We start from the raw sequence: 19,124 nt of genomic DNA, 5'->3' as shown, positions 1-19,124 counted from the left end.
CCTCCAACCTTTACCCCTGTTTGTAGTTTTATTTCTCAGTATTGGGTTTCCTCTCTCTGCAGTGGGATCAATGTCTTCATCTCTCATTAAGCATCCCCAAATTTAGTTGTCTGTAACGTATTTGGAAACTTAAACCCAACACATGCAACTGCTAAGAACTGGTATTTGTTTGTTGGCATTGAAACATAAGCTTGCTGTTAGGTAAATGCATTTACACTTTAGCATAGGGAAAGCAGACCAAAACAAGGAACAGATGTTCACAGATCCCTCCTGCTCCCTCAAATGGTTTAATATTGAGAAAGAGCTTTGGAATGGTTTTGTAGAAAAGCTCCATTTCAATGAGTCGGCGGAGCCAGGCTCACTACACATCTATTTACAGACAAAAATCAATCCATTGATCCATTAAAATCCATTCATTTCAAACCCCTCTCTCAGGATCTAATTAATCTCTGTAGACACACATCAGCAGCTGAACTCATACATCAAACTGAGGAAAACCAAAATAACTTCGTGTCAACGTGAGTTTCCTCTAAATGAAGCAACAGAAAAGGAAAAAGGAGCTACTGCTGCTGGCCCCTTCTCTAATCCTCACTTGGTGTTCACTTTAAACTTCGTTTTCACTGTTTCATGCTAAAGCTGGTTTATGTGCAAACTCTTCAGTCAATCAGGTATTTAGGATTGTTCCCTGTGGCTTAATTTACCTTTAGAACAGCCCTGGATGATACAAGCGGTGCTCCATGGGCTTAATCTCATCTATGAGCTATTTCAACCCAAACCAAATTTGACTTCATTGAAAAGGCGAAAGCGTGAAGGTTCGCTACGAGCCAGGAACACGAACCAACAACGCTGAGCACGTCTCCTGGGGGAAGCTAAGCTTCCCAAGAGCTCAACCCAGAGAGCTGCTTGCAAACCACAGCTTCACAGTCCTGAGTTAGGAAACCAGCAGCTCATGTCAGGAAATTCACACTACCTGCACCTCCCAAGCCTGGGGCAGGGTGATACACGGGGGTAGGGAGCTGGGAATGCAAAGAGGGTAGAGATACAAGGCAAGGGCAAAAATTTGGTGAGGCCTGGAGTGGTCGGGCAGTTGGACTGCATTGTTGTAGGTCCCTTACCACTGAAAATGCTCTGTTCTATTCCATATTCTATATTCCATATTCTCCATTCCAGTCTCTAGTCTGTTCTACTCTACACCATTCCTTTCCACTCTATTGCTTGGGTAGACAGAACTTCACGTCAGTCCCCGGTGGAACGAAGCCCATGAACACACACAACCAGAAGCAAACCTGAAAAAATACCATTATTTCTGCAAGTTTGCCATATTCATACCCTAAACGTTGCAGCAGTGCAGAGGGTATTCCAGGACACGCAGTCTGGGTGTGTGAGAACACCTCCCCATCATGCATTGGCCCTGCAGGGGATTAACTGAGCTTTCAGCAATAATCTCTGCAGGGGGATGCATGGGGAATGGAGACCGACCCTGAGGATGGATCCTGCTGCAGTCACACCAGGATCCTGTTGCCTCATTAATGCACCTAAACCATATCTACATGTTAATAATATTCTGGGCCTTAATCCAGATGCAGAGAAGCCAATTGAAATGAGGAACAGCAGCTACCAACTAACATGACAACACCGCTGCCTGTATGCCTATTGTTAGGCACATCTTTGCATACAGGAGAGCATCAGAATATCAGGTTCTATTAAAGACTGACCTTCAAGTGAAGATTCTTTCAGCTATTACAACTCTGGGGTTATACTGAACAACTAAACCACAAAACAAGTATTTTGTGCTCCTACTTTGAGATCTTTTTGCTCTGTAATTCATAACTGTGACTCTGGCTAACCCAGTTGATGGCCTGTGGAAAGGAGGTCCTGATGGTGAGAAATCCCAACAGACCCCACTCACACGTTATGTTGTTAAAATGGTGTCAAAAGAAGGGCTGCAGGAGCACACATGGACTCAGCTTAAGTGGTATCTGAGGTTTTCATCACTGTAACATCTCGGCTTACAGGGCACATTCAGGGGGTTGCAGGGTAAGGGGGGCACAGCCTCAGGAGAAGGAGAGACCCTGCTCCTGGGCTCACAGCATCCCTGCCATTGCTAACTTGAAAACAGCAAGGCAAAAATTCCTGCTCTTTGATGGATTTGAGGCCATCAGTTTATCCTTCCCGAATTCAGAGCATGCTGTCTATTCAGAGGTTAAATCACAGAAGGATTTAGGTTGGAAAGGACCTTAAAGCTGCTCCAGCTCCAACCCCTGCCACAGGCAGGGACACCTTCCACTGGAGCAGCTTGCTCCAAGCCCCTGTGTCCAACCTGGCCTTGAGCACTGCCAGGGATGGGGCAGCCACAGCTTCTTTGGGCTCCCTGTGCCAGCGCCTCAGCACCCTCACAGGGAAGAGCTGCCTACCTGTACCAGTGCAGCAGCTCACCCAAGACACCCCCTGCATTTCCCTGCAGTCAGTACTACACCTCCCAGAGATTCATGTACTTACAGGATAGCAAACGCTATTTCTCATTTAGCTGCATGCTGGCTATGCCCTGGGGCACGAGGCTTTCAGCTGTACTTGTCTTGAATCAAACACAGAAAGGGAATTTTACCATCCCATCCAATTCTCCTTGAGGCAGAGATCATGCCTTGAAAACGTCACCCTTCACGTTCACCTTTCATATGGAATTGCAGGAGAAAGTAGTTTTCTGTAGTTACTGCTTTATGCAGACCAACAGCTGTAACATTAATTCTATGTAAAGATTTATAATGTCCTAAGTAGGAAATGGAGATTTATTGCCTTAAAGAAGTACCTGCAGCAAAGGAGCGAGCTTCACATGGTGCAGAGCCAAGAGGTACTAAACCCACTCCTGCACGCTCTGCCAGTTCACGTCATTCCCCTCCAGTAACACACTCCACTATCGCACTGGAGATGTCCTAGCTGACATGGACGAGTTGGCAAGGAGTGAGATACATTCTTTACCCTCCTCTACATAAGCTTTCCCAAACTCATCCACAGAAGGATACACCTAAATATAGCCGTGTCACCCCAGAGCGCTCCAGGGAGCCTGGCTGCCAAGGAGAGCAACTTGGCAGGCACAAAGCATAAGCCCAGAGCTCTCCCAAGGGAAGGGAGCAGCTTCGGGCTGTCACGTGCAAGGCAAGTCCTGACAGCCCCAAGCACTCGGTGTGTTGAGAAGAGCATCATTCTCTGCTGGACACCACCGGTGAGTTTAAAGGGGAAATAAAACTCTGAACCTTTAAGTCTTGCCCTGCTCGAGGTCAAAACCCACACTGCTCTTCACAGGTTTAACTTCTTCAAGCACTGATCTCAAATGGGAAAGGGGAAAATAAAGATCACTGCTTAATTAAAGTAACAAAAGGATTCAACAGGTAAACCCATTTCTGCCTCGAGGCATTCTAAGTCATGGTATGCACACAGAAAGTCTCAAAACTTAATGAAAAATACCTCGATGGCAGCATCATGCTGACCCTGTATTTGCTCTGTTCCAAACCTGAATTCCCCACTGCAGCGCTGACAAGCAAGATGAAGGAGGGTCCGAATGCCTCGAAGGGCTCGTACCTGCGAGCTCCTCAGACTAGGAATGTGCAACCTGGGTCAAAGAAGCATTTCAGCAGAGCAAGGCACTGCCATCCTCAGAGAAAACTCGCTGTAAACACTGCTGTGAGACAGAACAGGTCAGCAAAGCTGAAGTCTGCAAGCTTCACTTTATCACTTGCAGAAACAAGGCAATGAACGTGTTTCAAGCTGCCAGAGGGGAGACTGAGATGAGATCTGAGGCAGAAGTTCTTCCCTGTGAGGCAGTGTTCAAGGCCAGGCAGGACACAGGGGCTTGGAGCAACCTGCTCTGGTGGAAGGTGTCCCTTGGAACTGGATGAGCTTTAAGGTCCCTTCCAACCCAAACCAGGCTGGGATTCTACGATAGGATTCTATGACTGTCCCCATCCCACTGGGGTGAGCAAGGGGCTCAGTGCTCAATTGCTGGTTGAGGTTAAACCCCAACAGTCAGCTATAGGAACCACTCACTGCATGTTAACAGTGGGCCTGTTACCATTTCAGAAGACATGCACACACACATCCCTTTAACCCTACATCAACTTCCATCACTTTCTTGATTCAGTGCCCTCTCTGTCTGCCTTTTACCATTTTGGACTTCCCTTTCTTTTTGCCTGTCTCACAGACATTCCTTCTCTAGCATCAGCAAGGACAATTCCCAATTTTTCTTCATTTTTTCAAGTCCACAGTCTTGAACCTGGCTTTAAAATGTTGAGGTTTAAACAAGAAAGCAGAAAGGAGGCCTGTGTGGGGGTGTGCACAATGGGAGGGAAGTTATCTGTATGCTTGGCATTAACTTTCTGGGCAGGCTTGGATCATTGTGAAGCTTTTCATAACCATGAAGGTTCAAATCTTGCTGCTCTTAAAATAAAAGCTGAGAGTCCCATCTAACCTCACACCACCAACAGCTAAAACGCAAAAGAGAAGCCACTTATCACAGCATCCAAAATAACCCTGCGGGAGTTGACAGCACTGATTTTTCCTCTAGTTATCTTCTGATCTGTCTTTCCAGTTTATTCTTTCTTTTTATCACTCAATTTTACTTCCATCTACTGGGCTGGAGCATAAACTGAAGCAGATTTCACTGTTTGCATATTATACCTGTTCTGTGCCACTTCCTTTAGCTTTAAACACTCTTTTTTCTCCTTTTTCCTTTGTAGATCCAGTACTTAAGGCCCGGAGTTTGGTGTCAAACCCAACTCGTCACTGGTTTAACTGGGGGAAGGCAGAATTGTTGTTTCATGACTTCATGGCATCAACCACAAATCACATCACATGTGCATGCACATGTTTCACTTCTGCTTAATGCATCCTTTCAATGGAGAAAGAATTGACTTGAGATTCAGAGAAGGTGCTGTTTTCTATTTCATATTGTTGGGATTCTGTGACCCCACTGATTTTGCTCAAGAGCTGATGTGATGCCTGATAAATAACCCCCATTTTCACCTCCTGAACCATCAGCCCCGTCACCTGCAATATGTAGATGCATTACTGAACAAAAGCTCGTTATTCATCACTATGAGACATTTTCTAGGGAGCTCCTCCTTTGGGGAATGAGCCCAAATGGAAGCTGGTTAGATTGAAGAAAAAGATCTGTAATTCTTACAAATCTTATTCATTATTAACAGAGCGTTTCATAATACTGATGAGAATGTCAGAATTCAAATGCTGCAGCTGGAAAAGCACAAAAATATTTAACCCGAGTTAAATTTACCCTGATGAACCTTTGGAACTGTTCTTTGCTCCCTTCTCCAAGCAGTTAAACTTGCAAACAGATCTAGCTTGTTTTATTGTCAGCAGCATCTATTCTGCTTAGCACACACTCTAGATGAATTTATTCACAAGCCTATTTTTAACCCACCAACACAGAAATCTGTAGAAAGCAGCAAGCTGATAAAAGCTCAGGAGTCACAGTAAAAAAACAGCGTGAAGATAGCTCCATGCCAGGGACATCCAGAAGGGGATGGAAAGTCCTTTACATGTCATTCTTCATTGTAAAAAGCCACCAAATCTAAGTGAAAGCAACTGGTTCACATAATATTAGACACATCTAGATTGGTGCAAGAGGATTTATCCCTGTTTCCTGCTTTGCCATCACACCAATTTCCCTGCTTAGGATGATCCCCCTAACAATGAAGTGGGGAACCCAGTGCAGACTATAAAGGACTTTGCACCAAGGACAAGGCTGGCCCCACTTCATAGCACAGTAAATGGCAGCGCTTCTCCAGGAACATTCGACACAGAAAACAGGCGCTCTTTTAATGCCCTTGGGAGACTAAATGCCATCAAGTGCTGTGTGAACATCACAAGCACTTGGGCAAGCTTTACACACCAGCAAGAAGCATTTGAGGGTTTATTGTGCAGGCTTGCTGAGATTGCTGGAGGTTGGCTTATATTCTGCTGCATTCAAGCAGCAAAACTTGACAGTCCACTTCTGTGGGCCATGAAGTGCAAAGCTCCCCCCATAGCAGCACATGATCCTTTGACCAGTTTTCTTTTCAGTAGCAGATTTTGAACATTAACAGTTGGCTGCTTTTACATAGTGAGAGCCAAAGAAAATCCTGGAAGCTATTCCGAGGTTAAAGTCAGGGCAGCATTTTCACCAGCCATTCTGTTGTACACTAAAAGGATTTAGTGGCTTCCAGGAGAAAGGGCTGATTTGCTTCTATCGCTCCTCTTGGCTCACTTCCTCTCTCCTCCTCCCCTCATCACCATTTCTTGTCTCCTACAAATCAGTGTTTGAAGATCTTGTTGCATTTTTTGTTACCCTTTCAAGCGAAATAGCCTGAATTTCCTTTACTACAGAGGATCCAAACTTCCAAAATAAGTCTCTTCTAACCCAAGTGATGCATTTATTAAAGCCATCAGTAAGCACGAAACAGTCCCTGTGCTGTGCAGATGAGAGACACGACACACTTCTTCCCTAATAACTGAAATTATATAAGAGGTGACACACAAAGGGACAGGAATAACTCCAAGAGGACAAGTCATCAGAGACCTGGCTGGTTAAAATCTGGTCTTTACAGCCAAAATGCCCACTCTATGCACCTCAGTGGATAGTTACGCTCTTAATGCGGTTCATGTAGAGTCTAAAGAGCCACAATGATTTAACTTTGACAAACTAATGCTGTGTCTAGGACAGAGAGGGGGTAAAGATGAAGAGATCTTCCCAAAACCATTAACTTTCATTAAGAGGAATACAAAATACACTGGAGTGTATTACAGAAATACACCTTGGAGCTAACAGTTTCAGTCATTCATTTTGAGCAACCCGGTCTGGTGGAAGGCATCCCTGCCCATAGCAGGGGGTTGGAACTGGATGATCTTAAGGTCCTTTCCAACCCAAACCATTCCATGATTTCCACAGAATGATTTGGGAGGAGTAGGAGGGCTCATTACTCAGGAAACATAAATACCCAGGGAAATGTTTATTCTGAACCTGATCTAGTTCAAGATGTTCCTGCTCACTGCAGGCAGGATGGACTAGATGACCTCTGAAGGTCCCAACCCAAACTGTTCTGTTTCTGTTCTATGATTTTTCTCCACGTACTTTCCAGCAGTGGAGAAGGCCACTTTCCCCACAGTCTGATACAGCTGTTGAGCTTCTATCAAAGAAGGGGTTGAAAATGTTACTGTCAAAAGAAAGGGGGGAGGAAAGAAGGGGAGAAAGAGGCTCTAGGAGAGGAAAGCCTTGTTTTTTGAAAGCCTTAAAAAGTGCTTCTCTTATTCTACACGAACATTTCTTTACATGACTTTTCCATCTGGGATACATTAACATAGCCCTGGGATAAGCAACCTTCTATTATTTCCATAGTTTCCATAGGAAAATCCAAGTTCCCAATAGAAGAACCTCTTAAGAGAGAATCTTCCTTATGAGGGGCAACAAAATGTTTCAAACGTCTAAATTAATTGCTATAGAGCTACTGAAAAAGGATGGGGCAGAAAGTCAGCAAAAAGACTCAACACCTTCTCACGGCAAGACATAGAGCTGTTGGAGCAAGTCCAGAGGAGGCCATGAAGATGATCAGGGGCTGGAGCACCTCCCCTATGGAGACAGGCTGAGAACACTGGGGTTGCTCAGCCTGAAGAAGGCAAGGCTGCATGGAGACCTCAGAGCAGCTTCCAGTGTCTGAAGGGGGCTACAAGGATGCTGGAGAGGGACAGGACAAGGGGGAATGGGTTCCAACTTAAACAGGGGAAGTTCAGGTTCTCCTTGTTTCTTTCAGTACTCCATAAACTTCTTTTTCTTTAAGTACTACATAAACCACTGGCAAAGTAAAACCAGCTGCAGAAATGCTGAGCATGGAACATGCGGCAAGGACAACCAAGCAAGGAGCATCCTGCCTGACGTTACACAGGCATCCCTTTCCTCCCGTTAGGCCTTTGCAGTTATAGAACAGAAATGTGTGGATGTTACTTGCTCAAGATCCTTCACACCTGCAACCAACACATCACTGGGATGAAACTCACTGGAATTGGTGTTAATTTAATCCAGCTCCTGCCCAAGGCTGAGTTTAAGAGCAGCAGTCGTTTATGAGGCACTGAGTTACCGATAAGGTTGCAGTGACAGTCATGGGGCACAGAAGGTGATCAGTTACAAAATCAGTGATTTTATATTTAAGAGAATATAATCCAACAGTATTTGAACTACGAACACGATGCCATCAGCTGTTTTCTTTCCTCTGATATGGGAGTACAATGGCTATGGACTAAATGGTCCATAACAATGAAGAAGTGCTGAAAATACAGATGCCTCTAAGACTACTTGAGGTAGGAGGGGATGGCAGCCCCAGGTACCCGCCATGGCCTGGCACTGAGACATCCTATCCTCCTTATCTAACCAAAAGGCTTATGTCTGTCTAAATGAGCACCTCCACTTCCATGAATGGGAGACCTTATTGCAGCCTTTCACTTCTTAAAAGGGACCCATAAGGAAGATGGGGAGAGACTTTCAGCAGGGCTTGTTTCAACAGGACGATGGTTTAAAACTAAACAAACAGGTGATGGTTTTAAACTAAAAGAGGGAGATTGAGGCTGAATGTGAGGAAGCAATTCTTTACAATGAGGGTGGTAAAACCTTGGCACAGGTGGCCCAGAGAAGTGGTGGATGCCCCATCCCTGGAGACATCCAAGGCCAGGCTGGATGTGGTTCCTGGCAACCTGATCTAGTTGAAGATGTCCCTGCTCATTGCAAGAGGGTTGGACTTTGAAGGTCCCTTCCAACCCAAACTATTCTACGATTCTGTGAGCGAGCATGGGCAGCAGCTGAAGGATACAGAACACTTGGTAAGAAAACACCCCAACCACCTCACTAGAATGAAAGCAAGGCAAGAATACACTGGGAAGAAAGACTGCAAGAAGCAGAAAGATGATGATGACACGCAGAAATAGGAGGAAGATGAAACTCTTCCTCTTTCACCACTTAAACAAGCGCCATAGCTTTGCATCACCCGACTTCTCCAACCCAATTTTCACCAACTCCCCGTGCTGAACAGGAGTGCATTTCACCCTGCTCGCTGCAGTACTGAGTAACGCAAACCCACCCCATCAGCGACCCTGGGTGCACCAGCTAGAACAACGCCTGTAACGCCAGCGCAGCCAGCGATGGGCTGCTTTAGCAGGGGAGCAGGGTGCCACTCACCTATGATGCCGCTGTCCCTGCTCTCCAGCGTGGAGGTGGGGCTGGTGACGGCGCCGTAGGTGCAATCCTTGGTGGTGACACTGGTGCTGACGGGCGGGAGCGTGGAGCAGGGGCTGCTGGCGGGCGGCGAGGCCGTGCTGCTGGTGAGCGTGGAGCAGGGGCTGATGCGCTGCGTCACGGCCGAGCTCTGCAACAGGGAAAGGGGGAACAAGTCACTCACCACTGCCAGGCCCTGGGCGGCAAGAGGCTTTGTATGGCTCACACTTGAGGATTTGCTTTGTCAGGGGAAGGTAAAAAGTGCTTTAGTGCTCAGAGCGACAAGGTCTGCTGAGCCTCCCCACGGGGTGGGCAACACAGGCAGCAGGCTTGTTTGCTGCGGCTTGCTTTAAAGCTTCCAGCTTCCAGGCTCCACAGGAAACACATCAATAAAGTGGGGTTAACCAAATGCCTGACTCCAGACTTTACTGGGGATTTTGATCATTTCAGTTGAATCCCAGCCTGGTTTGGGTTGAAGGGTCCTTAAAGCTCAGCCACTTCCAACCCCTGCCACAGGCAGGGACCGCTTCCACTAGAGCAGCTTGCTCCAAGCCCCTGTGTCCAACCTGGCCTTGAACACTGCCAGGGATGGGGCAGCCACAGCTTCTCTGGGCACCCTGTGCCAGCGCCTCAGCACCCTCACAGGGAAGAGCTTCTGCCTTATCTCCAACCTGAACTTCCCTCTTTCAGTTTTAACCCTATCCCTACAGGTCCTCACAAAACGTCCCCCTCCAAGAAAAGCCTAAATAAGCAAAATACTATGAAACAGTGAAGTAAATTAAGCAACATCTTAAGTGCCATTAAGAGGACATCTCCAGGGTGATGATGATACAACATGATCTCACCTCTACTTACAGCAAGACACATCATACACAGGAAATCCTGCAAAGGCCTCTGGGCCATTTCCATCTGCTCAGAAGCCTCCATGGGGCTTCAGTTCTTATTCTGCTCTGTAAAGGTCTCCTCCATTCAAGGAAACCAACAGTGGTTTTACACCCCTGCACCAGGAAGCTCAAAATCCCTTATCTAGATAGGAGACAGCCCTGCCCAGACATGCTTCCCCCACCAGATAAGGTTTAAAACACGTAATAGGGAAAATGTTGCTCTCCAAAGGCAGAACAAAACAAAGAAATGCAGCAGCACAAAAAAGATGGGGTTTTAAAAGTTATCTTGGGAAGATACTGGGTGCAAGAAACCTGAAGTGTTCAGGGAGAAGCTGTGGCTGCCCCATCCCTGGCAGTGTTCAAGGCCAGGTTGGATGGGGCTTGAAGCAACCTGAGTGGTCTGGATTAGATGATCTCCAGAGGTGCCTTCCAACCTCATCCTACACACCTAAAAGTTTAACCAGTTTACATGGGGAATCTTTCAGAATGTGAAGCATTAGGACTTTAACACTATTATGGCTCCTCAGCACAAGAGAGACAAGAAGCTACTGGAGAGGGTGCAGTGGAGGCCACAAGGATGCTCGGGGGTCTGGAGCAGAGATTGCTGGAGCTGGGCCTGGTTAGAGAAGAGCAGACTGAGAGGGGACCCCATCAATGCAGATCAACAACTCAGAGGAGGAACCAGGAGGATGGTGCCAGACTCTTCCCAGTGGTGCCCAGCAGCAGGACAAGGAGCAGTGGCCATAAACTAAACCACAGCAAGTTTCACCTCAGCATGAGGAAGAACTTCTTTCCATTGAGGGGGCAGAGCCCTGGCACAGGCTGTCCAGGGAGGCTGTGGAGTTTCCCTCTCTGGAGATATTGAGACCCACCATGAACACATTCCTGTGTGCCCTGCTCTGGGTGGCCCTGCCTTGGCAGGGGTTGGACTGGATGATCTCCAGGAGTCCCTTCAACCCTAATGATTCTGTGATGCTAAATTCTTTACAGTGAACTTTTTATGTCCTCCTTTCAACCGCTATTTTAGACAAATCCCTGCTGAAGCCCCTCTCAGTACTAACAAAACAACCATCCACTGACCTTAAAACACAGCAAAACTACACTTTAAAGCAAACTGCAGGACAAGAATGGCACTTGAAGCAATGAAGAAATCATCTTCATCCCTCCAGCTGAGGGAGAACAAGTGTTTCACAAAACGCCAAAAGTGATATTCTAAGTTCTTTTATGTGAGCTTTTATGCAGCTCCTTAAGAACAACTACTTGCAACTGGAAATGCCTGAATAACACGGGATATCACTTGGCATTGATTGACATGTTTTATTTCTGTATTGATAGAGAAAAAAGGCTCCTCTGTGCAAGTTTTAAATACAAATTGCCATTGACAGAACATTCTGTATTCTTCCTGCTGCTGTTTCATCTGTCACATTTTCCCCAAGCTTTGAGAAATGACACTGTTCTGACACAGCCTCATTGTCCTTTGTGCTCCTCTGGCAGGCAGTGCAGTTAAAAAAGAGTTTCCCCTTAAAAAAGTAGGAGAAAGAGGATTTCTTCTTCAGCATTTTGTGGTCTCTCATTAAGGAAAGCGTGATTAAGAGACAGTACAGTAACACACACCATTTCAGAGCACTCTGAATTACAGGCTATCCTTTGACATATTCAAAGTGAGGCAACTGAATGAAAATGCAACGTGCCCATTGATAAATCAGGGTGGGTTTAGTGGAAACACCTTTATTCCTTAGTTCCACCTTAGCTCCAGCATTGGCAAGATTGCAAGGGACGATTTTCTTGCTTGAGAAAGCAAAGCATGGTCAGAATTCCAAGCAGCAGCCAAGCCCCAGCTTCTGATAAAAAGAACGTTTTCTTTGCCCAGGCCTTGTCAATGGACTCATTAAACCCTAGGAAATGGTTCTTGTTTTTAAATTCAAGTGCAAACTCTTAGTCAAAGTCTCCATCAGATTAATCAATGATGAAGGGAAGAAGGAATCTCTGCAAAGCCCATGTCTCGCTGCATGAGATGATTCTGTGATTTTCAACATTACTTGAAGCAGGGCAGCTGAAGAAACTCCATTTGGGAAGGAGAACTGCAGATGTTTGCAGAAGAGCTGCTGCAATTTGGAAGAAGCTTTAGCTTGGACAGGACTTGTGCATGGCTCCTGCCCCAGAACAGCCAGTGGTAGATGGCAGAAGTCAGAGAAGGGCCACCAAGAGTGTAAGGTGCCTGGAGCTTGTTTTGAAGGAGGAGATGCTGATGGAGAGGATTCATTCAGCATGGAGAAGAGACAGCTGAACTGCACCTAAGGACAGCTGCAGCCTTCTGCCGTGTGCAGGGGCTGAGAGGGGCTGCTCTCTCAGAAGGCAAAGACAAGATGCTGCAGTCATAGGATGTATCAAGGCAATTCTGTAGCAGGTAGAAGACAAAAATCCTTCGCAGGCAGAGTCATCAAGCCCTGGAACAGGCTGCCCTGTTCTCTACCTGTGGAGATCTTCAAACCTCACCTGGACAAGGCCTGAACAACCTGGTCCAGCTCTGAAGCTGCCAGCAGGTGGTTGGATGAGATGGTCTCCAGGGATCATCTCCAGCCTCAAGCATCCTGGGACTCCAGGCAAGGGCTGACAGCAGGAGATGCTCACAAAGAAAGATAAGAAATCAACTTGGTAATTGAGGAACCAGCTTCCCTTTATCTCCAGCAGCACATGAAGAGCATTCAAAGGCCCTGATAAAGCTTTGTGATGCAAGAATTAGCACGTGGCCCAAGATACCCATCTATTTTAGAGGACAACTCTCTGCTGCTTCTCTTTAGGTTTTTCTTTTTCATTCTCCAAAGGCATCTTTTGCTTTAGAGAAAAGACGGGATTTTAATTTTTGTCAAAAGGCAACAACAAAAAGAACCATTTATAGTAGAAAGCTCTGCTTGGCTTTGAAGTATTCAGTTCAAGCAGGCACCTGTTAAAAGTACATTTTCTAGCACAATGTGCAGTGAAGTACATTTCAAATCCACCACAACTCGCCTAAAACATGGACTGAAAGTGTTAAAAGCTTAATGAATGTCTTAAAGTCAAAAACTTGACAGAATCATGTTTCTTGGCTTTCACGTGTCCATGCAGAAGATCAAAAACCTTTTGGTTTAGTCTACGGCAGAGGAACAAGCCCCAGGACACAGCCCTGCACCCTGCTCACCAGGAGCACCCTCTACTTTGTGCTGGGAGCAGACCAGGGCTCTTGGAGCAACTGGAAAATGGGAAAACTGGAGTTCCCTTCCCATTGGCTCAGGCTGGGAGAAAGATTCACATGTGCCACCAGAGCCACCTCCATAGAATCCCAGACTGGTTTGTATTGGAACAGACCTTAAAGCTCCTCCAGCTCCAACCCCTGCCACGGGCAGGGACACCTTCCACTAGAGCAGCTTGCTCCAAGCCCCTGTGTCCAACCTGGCCTTGAACACTGCCAGGGATGGGGCAGCCACAGCTTCTCTGGGCACCCTGTGCCAGCGCCTCAGCACCCTCACAGGGAAGAGCTTCTGCCTAAGAGCTCATCTCAGTCTCCCCTCGGGCAGGTTAAAGCCATTCCCCTTGGCCTGTCCCTACAGGCCCTTGTCCCAAGCCCCTTCTCCAGGTTTCCTGCAGCCCCTTCAGGCACTGGAGCTGCTCTCAGGTCTCCCCTTCAGGAGCCTTCTCTTCCCCAGGCTGACCCAGCCCAGCTCTCTCAGCCTGGCTCCAGAGCAGAGCTGCTCCAGCCCTCGCAGCATCTTTGTAGATTCCCCTGGATCTGCTCCAGCAGCTCCATGTCATTCCTGTGCTGAGAACTCTTCTTGGCTGCCACTTTTCATTAATTATTTTCTTTCTTAAGGAATTCAGGACCTGAAGTCAGGTCCTATGAATCATGCACATGTTAAAAATCTAAGCGCAGACTCATGGGATGACTCTGTTAAAAGGAGAAAGCATCAGAAGTGAGTGGGCTTCTGAGTTTCATGCTTTTCTGCTACACACTGGACTATCCATTTCCATTTAAATGAAGGGAAAAACTATCTCCCGGTTTCATTCTCATCTCACCAGCACTGCTGGGAGTGGGCAGTATCCAGGCTTGAGGAGGAGAAACAAACTCAGCCAGCTCCCACAAAATCTCTGTCATAGGCCTGAGCTTTCTGCTCTCCAGCTTTTCAGCCAGCTGGAGGGGATGTAACAAAGCTTGATCATAATAAAGACTTCATGATTTGCTTTCTGTCTCCGTCTGCAAGCATGAAATCACCTTGTTCAGCAAACAGGAGCAGAAAGTGTGACTATCTGTACAAACAGTCTATTCCTCCTTCCCTCTCCTCCCCGGGGGAACCGGGAGCCTTTACGTAACATTGCTGAAGCGTTCCTAAAGCATTCTATCCACGATGCCATGGAAGTACAAACTATTTTGGTCACTATAACCTGATGAGGGATGCTGCCCACTCCTACAGCACTTGCAAGAAACAGAAAAACAACAGAAGCTGTTTCACACGGCAGCAGCTGATCCTGCACCGCGTTCTGTGACAATGATTCACCGTTGGACAAGGAGATAGAACCTTTTGCCTCCTCACTGTTAGTTCACTGCTATGAGGCACCCAGCTGGCACCCAGCTGGAACAAAACCCCTCTCCCACATGCTGCGTTTGGCTCACAAACCGGGCTGTAGAAGAGGAGGGATCAGAGGGCTCGTACCTGGTTCTCATCCTGCACCTCCATGCTGTACTGGGGCCCTGACTGAACCTCCGTGACTTTCTCTCCGAGGAGGAAGCCCAGGCGAGTCATGAGTGTATTTGCTGCCTCATCTACGGATGGAGGGGGTCCCAGCTCCTGCTCAGTGTCACCTAAACAGGAAGAAAAACAGGTTCAGTCATGAATTGTTTAGCTTGGCGACTGCTCAGTGCTTTTACCAACACAACACTGCTAAATCCCTGTGCTGCACTGCCAGCATCCTGGTTTTCACAGAATCATTGAATTACAGCATGGTTTGGGTTGGAACGGACCTTAGAGTTCATCCACACCCAACCCCTGCCACGGGCAGGGACCCCTTCCCCTAGAGCAGCTTGCTCCAAGCCCGTGTCCAACCTGGCCTTGAACACTGCCAGGGATGGGGCAGCCACAGCTTCTCTGGGCACCCTGTGCCAGCGCCTCAGCACCCTCACAGGGAAGAGCTTCTGCCTAAGAGCTCATCTCAGTCTCCCCTCTGGCAGGTTAAAGCCATTCCCCTTGGCCTGTCCCTACATCCCTTGTCCAAAGCCCCTCTCCAGCTTTCCTGCAGCCCCTTTAGGCACTGGAGCTGCTCTGAGGTCTCCCCTTCAGGAGCCCTCTTCTTTTTCAGGTCATTCATGCTACTCAAGACTGTTTTAACGTTATGGTCTGGTCATTAATTGTAGGTTATGCATTGCTCCAGCTGTCAATTCATGCTTACACATGTTATTTCTCCTTTCATTGCTCACTATATTCCCAGCATCTCCCAAGGAAGCAAACCCACCTTGCCTTCCCCACACCAGAGGTGCCAGAGCCACTAGGGAACGTGATTTCCTGGACCAGCAATGGAAAAGGAAGAGCTTTCCATCTCCTCTCTCATGTAGAGACCACCTAAAGAAACCAAGGCTACCCCTGCCATTTTGAACACACTGCATGGGCTGCAGAGCAGCCAACGTGCACCACTAAGGTGTTAACAGGAAAGACCAGGATAGCAAACCCATGGGCACATCTTCTGGTGTCACCTGCTGTTTCCAGCACGCTCCCTGCTACCTGGAAAGCACCACTATCCAGACACCAAACCGCCTTGTGCAGTCACCCCATGGCCACGATGCAAAGCCAAGTCCACCTCCCATTTCCTCATCAGGTCTACAGAACAGGTCAAATCCAGCATTCCAGAGCATTTTTCCTTCTTTATTTCAGCCATCTGCAGGAAGAACAGCTAGCAATTCCCACTGGGAAAAGTTTTTTTGGCATGTTTTTTGGCATCATTTTCACTTTCGTAACAGGATTTTGTGGGGGGTGTTTGACTTGCAGCATCACAAAAGGTAAGCTGGGTTCTGAACATTGAGCTCTTCCCTGCTCCCACCAGCAGCAGTTCAAAGCCTGAAGGTCAAGTCCTTTCCACAGTACACCGAAGCAATACTGCGCTTAGTGCAGTTGTAGGAGACTAATTAGGATTTGCAATTAGTCTACAGTTAATTATTCATCTCATAATGTGCAATCTGGAAAAGAGCCCATCTCCATTTCCCAGCTCCGGCCTGGTTCGGGGTGCTCTGACACAGCCTAAAGCTACAGTAAAAAGATAATGCTTTCACTATTGCTTTTTGATAACTGAAACCCTCAAAGCACAGAACCTGGGATATGGACAAGAGCTTCCAGAAATTCCCACTGAGGTCCATAACGTTCACCTCAAGCAAGCTTACAGCAGTTTTTCAGTGTCTCACCTGCACTACTGCAAATTCAAAACCCTGGAGCATCTCGCATGCAGCCACATCTGCATCCATAAGCACCATTAACTCTGGGAGAGGAGCATCTGGAGAAGTCCTTACCCAGTGACTTCACTGTTATGAAAATGGATTATGCAGTATGATAATAGAAGCTGTCTTTCAATTATTGAATCCCTATTGTACTGCTTCAAACCCTGCTGACGTGAATGCCATAGATTAAGAGAGAGACAAATTTAGATGGATGGCCCAATTTTCTCAACTGCTGACCACCCACATCCAATCTGTGGGCATTTACTATCTCTGGGAGTCAAATCCAGAACGTACATTTATGTAAAGTGAAAATTACCCAGACTTTGACTTCCAAGGTTAGGTTTTTCCCTTAAAAATGTAGCCTTTTAGAGTTTATCCTAGAGATCTGCACCAAGGATACGGCTCTGTTCAGAATTAGTAGAAGTTTCTTAAGCATTCCTCATCCTGCTTCCATGATATTAGTAAGACTCCAGCCACACTGACTTCCACATCTTGGCAGAAATGAAAAGCTGGATCTATCCCTGCACTGCCTGGGAACGTGCCTGGATTGTGCTGGGGGGGCTTCCTTGGGCTCAGCATTAGGAACCTCTCCCAAACCAACCAGAAGAACCTGCTCCTTGGAGGCTGGGTGTGAGCATGTCCTGAAACCTCCCCTTTTCATCCTACCCTAGAATATGCCCCAGGGGCACAAAGCTCTTTCACCTGTAAAATAAAGGAAATGATGAGCTTATCTCAGGTCACTGAGTAAGAACATAGAAGATACAGAGGATTACAACTGCCTTCTTTGATAACTGCCCTAATTCAACTGCAAGATGCTGCTCACAGCACAAGGGATCAACAGCAGCAACCTAAGCTGTTCAAGAGTGTCCGAGTTCATGTAGAACCATCAATTCCTTTATTATATTGTGGCTTTCAAAGTACAGATAACTTTGAACTTCAGCAAAGCACTACTGGACTGGATTAGTCCCTCTTTTGGTTACAGGTCTTTAAAAGTAAGTGCAGGCATTTAATTGAGTGTCAAAGAAGAGAAAGCACAGCTCTGAGATGCCTGTGAATGGGTATTATGGAAAGAAGCTGGAACTTGCCTTTCAAGGTTGACAGTAAGCTCTAATACTCCAAGTTCAATGGAAGGGCATCACTGGGTTTCTCCTCCCTTGCCATGCATGCTATCCAGTTGAGGCTGCAGCCAAGTGTTACACACACGTCAGCACGCTCTGTTCCCTCAGTCCCATGAGGGAAATTCGAGCCCCAGCTGATAGCAGAACAGACCTGAGGTATTTTTAGGTATTCTGACAGTATCACAGCTCAAACACACCTCCTACAGTCACCTCAAGTAAGTGACCTCCAGTACATTAACAGACCCCAACAAGCCACCCAGCACGCACACGCAATGAAGTCAATCAGTAGACCCAGCGAGAGATCCATCAGGTCCTGCTGCATTTGCTATGTGAGCTCATGCACTTGTGCATCAACACTGGGTAATACTAAAAAGTGGATCAAAATGTGCCAGGGATTCTAAATCAGAATAAGAACCCACTTAACCCCCTGACTCACTGCATGTCCATGAGTAGTTCAAGGAGTTCTAAAGACGGTGTCACTTTATGTGCCTTCATGCCCAGCTGAAAGCTTATGTTTTCCTATATACACACAGGGAAAGGCACCTTGGAGCTGGTGTAGGTGAACCAGACCTACCCAGCACCCGCTGGGTCTCCTGCTTGGTCCCCAGTGGCCATCAGACCACCTAATGTGTACGTTCATGCCAGCTGACATCTTTAGTAAGCTGGTTCGGTCGTTTAAGTCTTGTTTAGTTTTCCATGAATCACAGAATCCCAGGTTGGGAAGGACCTCAAGGATCATCTGGTCCAACCTTTGCAAGCAAAGCATGACCAAGACCAGATGATCCAGCTACCTGTCCAGCCCAGACTTAAAGGTGTCCAGTGTTGGGGAATCCACCACTTCCCTGGGGAGACGATTCCACTGGCTGGTTTTCTCATTGGGAAAAGTTTTCCTCTCATTTCCAGCTGGAATCCCCCCAGGAGTAACTTGTGTCCATCAGCCCTCACCTTTTCCACGTGACTCCTTGAACAAAGGGGATCTCCATCTTCTTTAGACCCACCCTTTAAATACTGGAACATTGGAAGTAAGAGGTCTTTAATGCTAAGCACTGTTGCAGCGTTCCAGCGTTGACAGAGAAACTTCCCCCCCCCCCGGAATCTGTTGTGTTGAATTTCCAGGCAAACGCTCCAAACCTCGAGTCAGTATTTCAGTGCTGAAGTCAGAGGCAAAACCAAAAGGGATTTACTAGATGTTTGCCACTAGTCCAAGGACTTTGACATCAGAGATGCAGAAACACAGTGCACTGAATTCCTTATTTCTAATACCATAAATAAAAAGCCATGAACTGCTCCAAGATGGATTGGTCTCAACAGCTGTAGCTTGGTTGGAAGGAAAGGAAATTTGTCCAATAGTGCAGGGACTATTCGTTATGTTTTCATCACAGAAATGTAAGCAATCAGCCTCCCTTTGCACTGCAAAGCCA

At 46.9% G+C, this 19,124-nt stretch overlaps 1 protein-coding gene across 13 annotated transcripts in view; it reads right to left on the bottom strand.

Moving 5' to 3' along the window:
* Window positions 1-19,124, bottom strand: part of TANC2 (tetratricopeptide repeat, ankyrin repeat and coiled-coil containing 2) — a 218,872-nt gene that overhangs the window by 82,135 nt on the left and 117,613 nt on the right. For all 13 annotated transcript variants that reach the window (XM_062625109.1, XM_062625112.1, XM_062625115.1 and 10 more), the window contains 2 exons: window positions 14,817-14,965; window positions 9,212-9,398 (listed from right to left, as the gene is read on the bottom strand). In XM_062625109.1, the coding sequence (XP_062481093.1) occupies window positions 9,212-9,398; window positions 14,817-14,965 (336 nt within the window). The remainder of the gene's footprint in view (window positions 1-9,211; window positions 9,399-14,816; window positions 14,966-19,124) is intronic.

This window comes from Pezoporus occidentalis, unplaced genomic scaffold (genome assembly GCF_034315485.1).
Source record: "Pezoporus occidentalis ecotype Australia unplaced genomic scaffold, CSIRO_AGI_Poc_V1 ctg277, whole genome shotgun sequence".
Lineage (NCBI taxonomy): Eukaryota > Metazoa > Chordata > Aves > Psittaciformes > Psittacidae > Pezoporus > Pezoporus occidentalis.
This window is presented reverse-complemented; position numbering and strand designations above follow the sequence as displayed.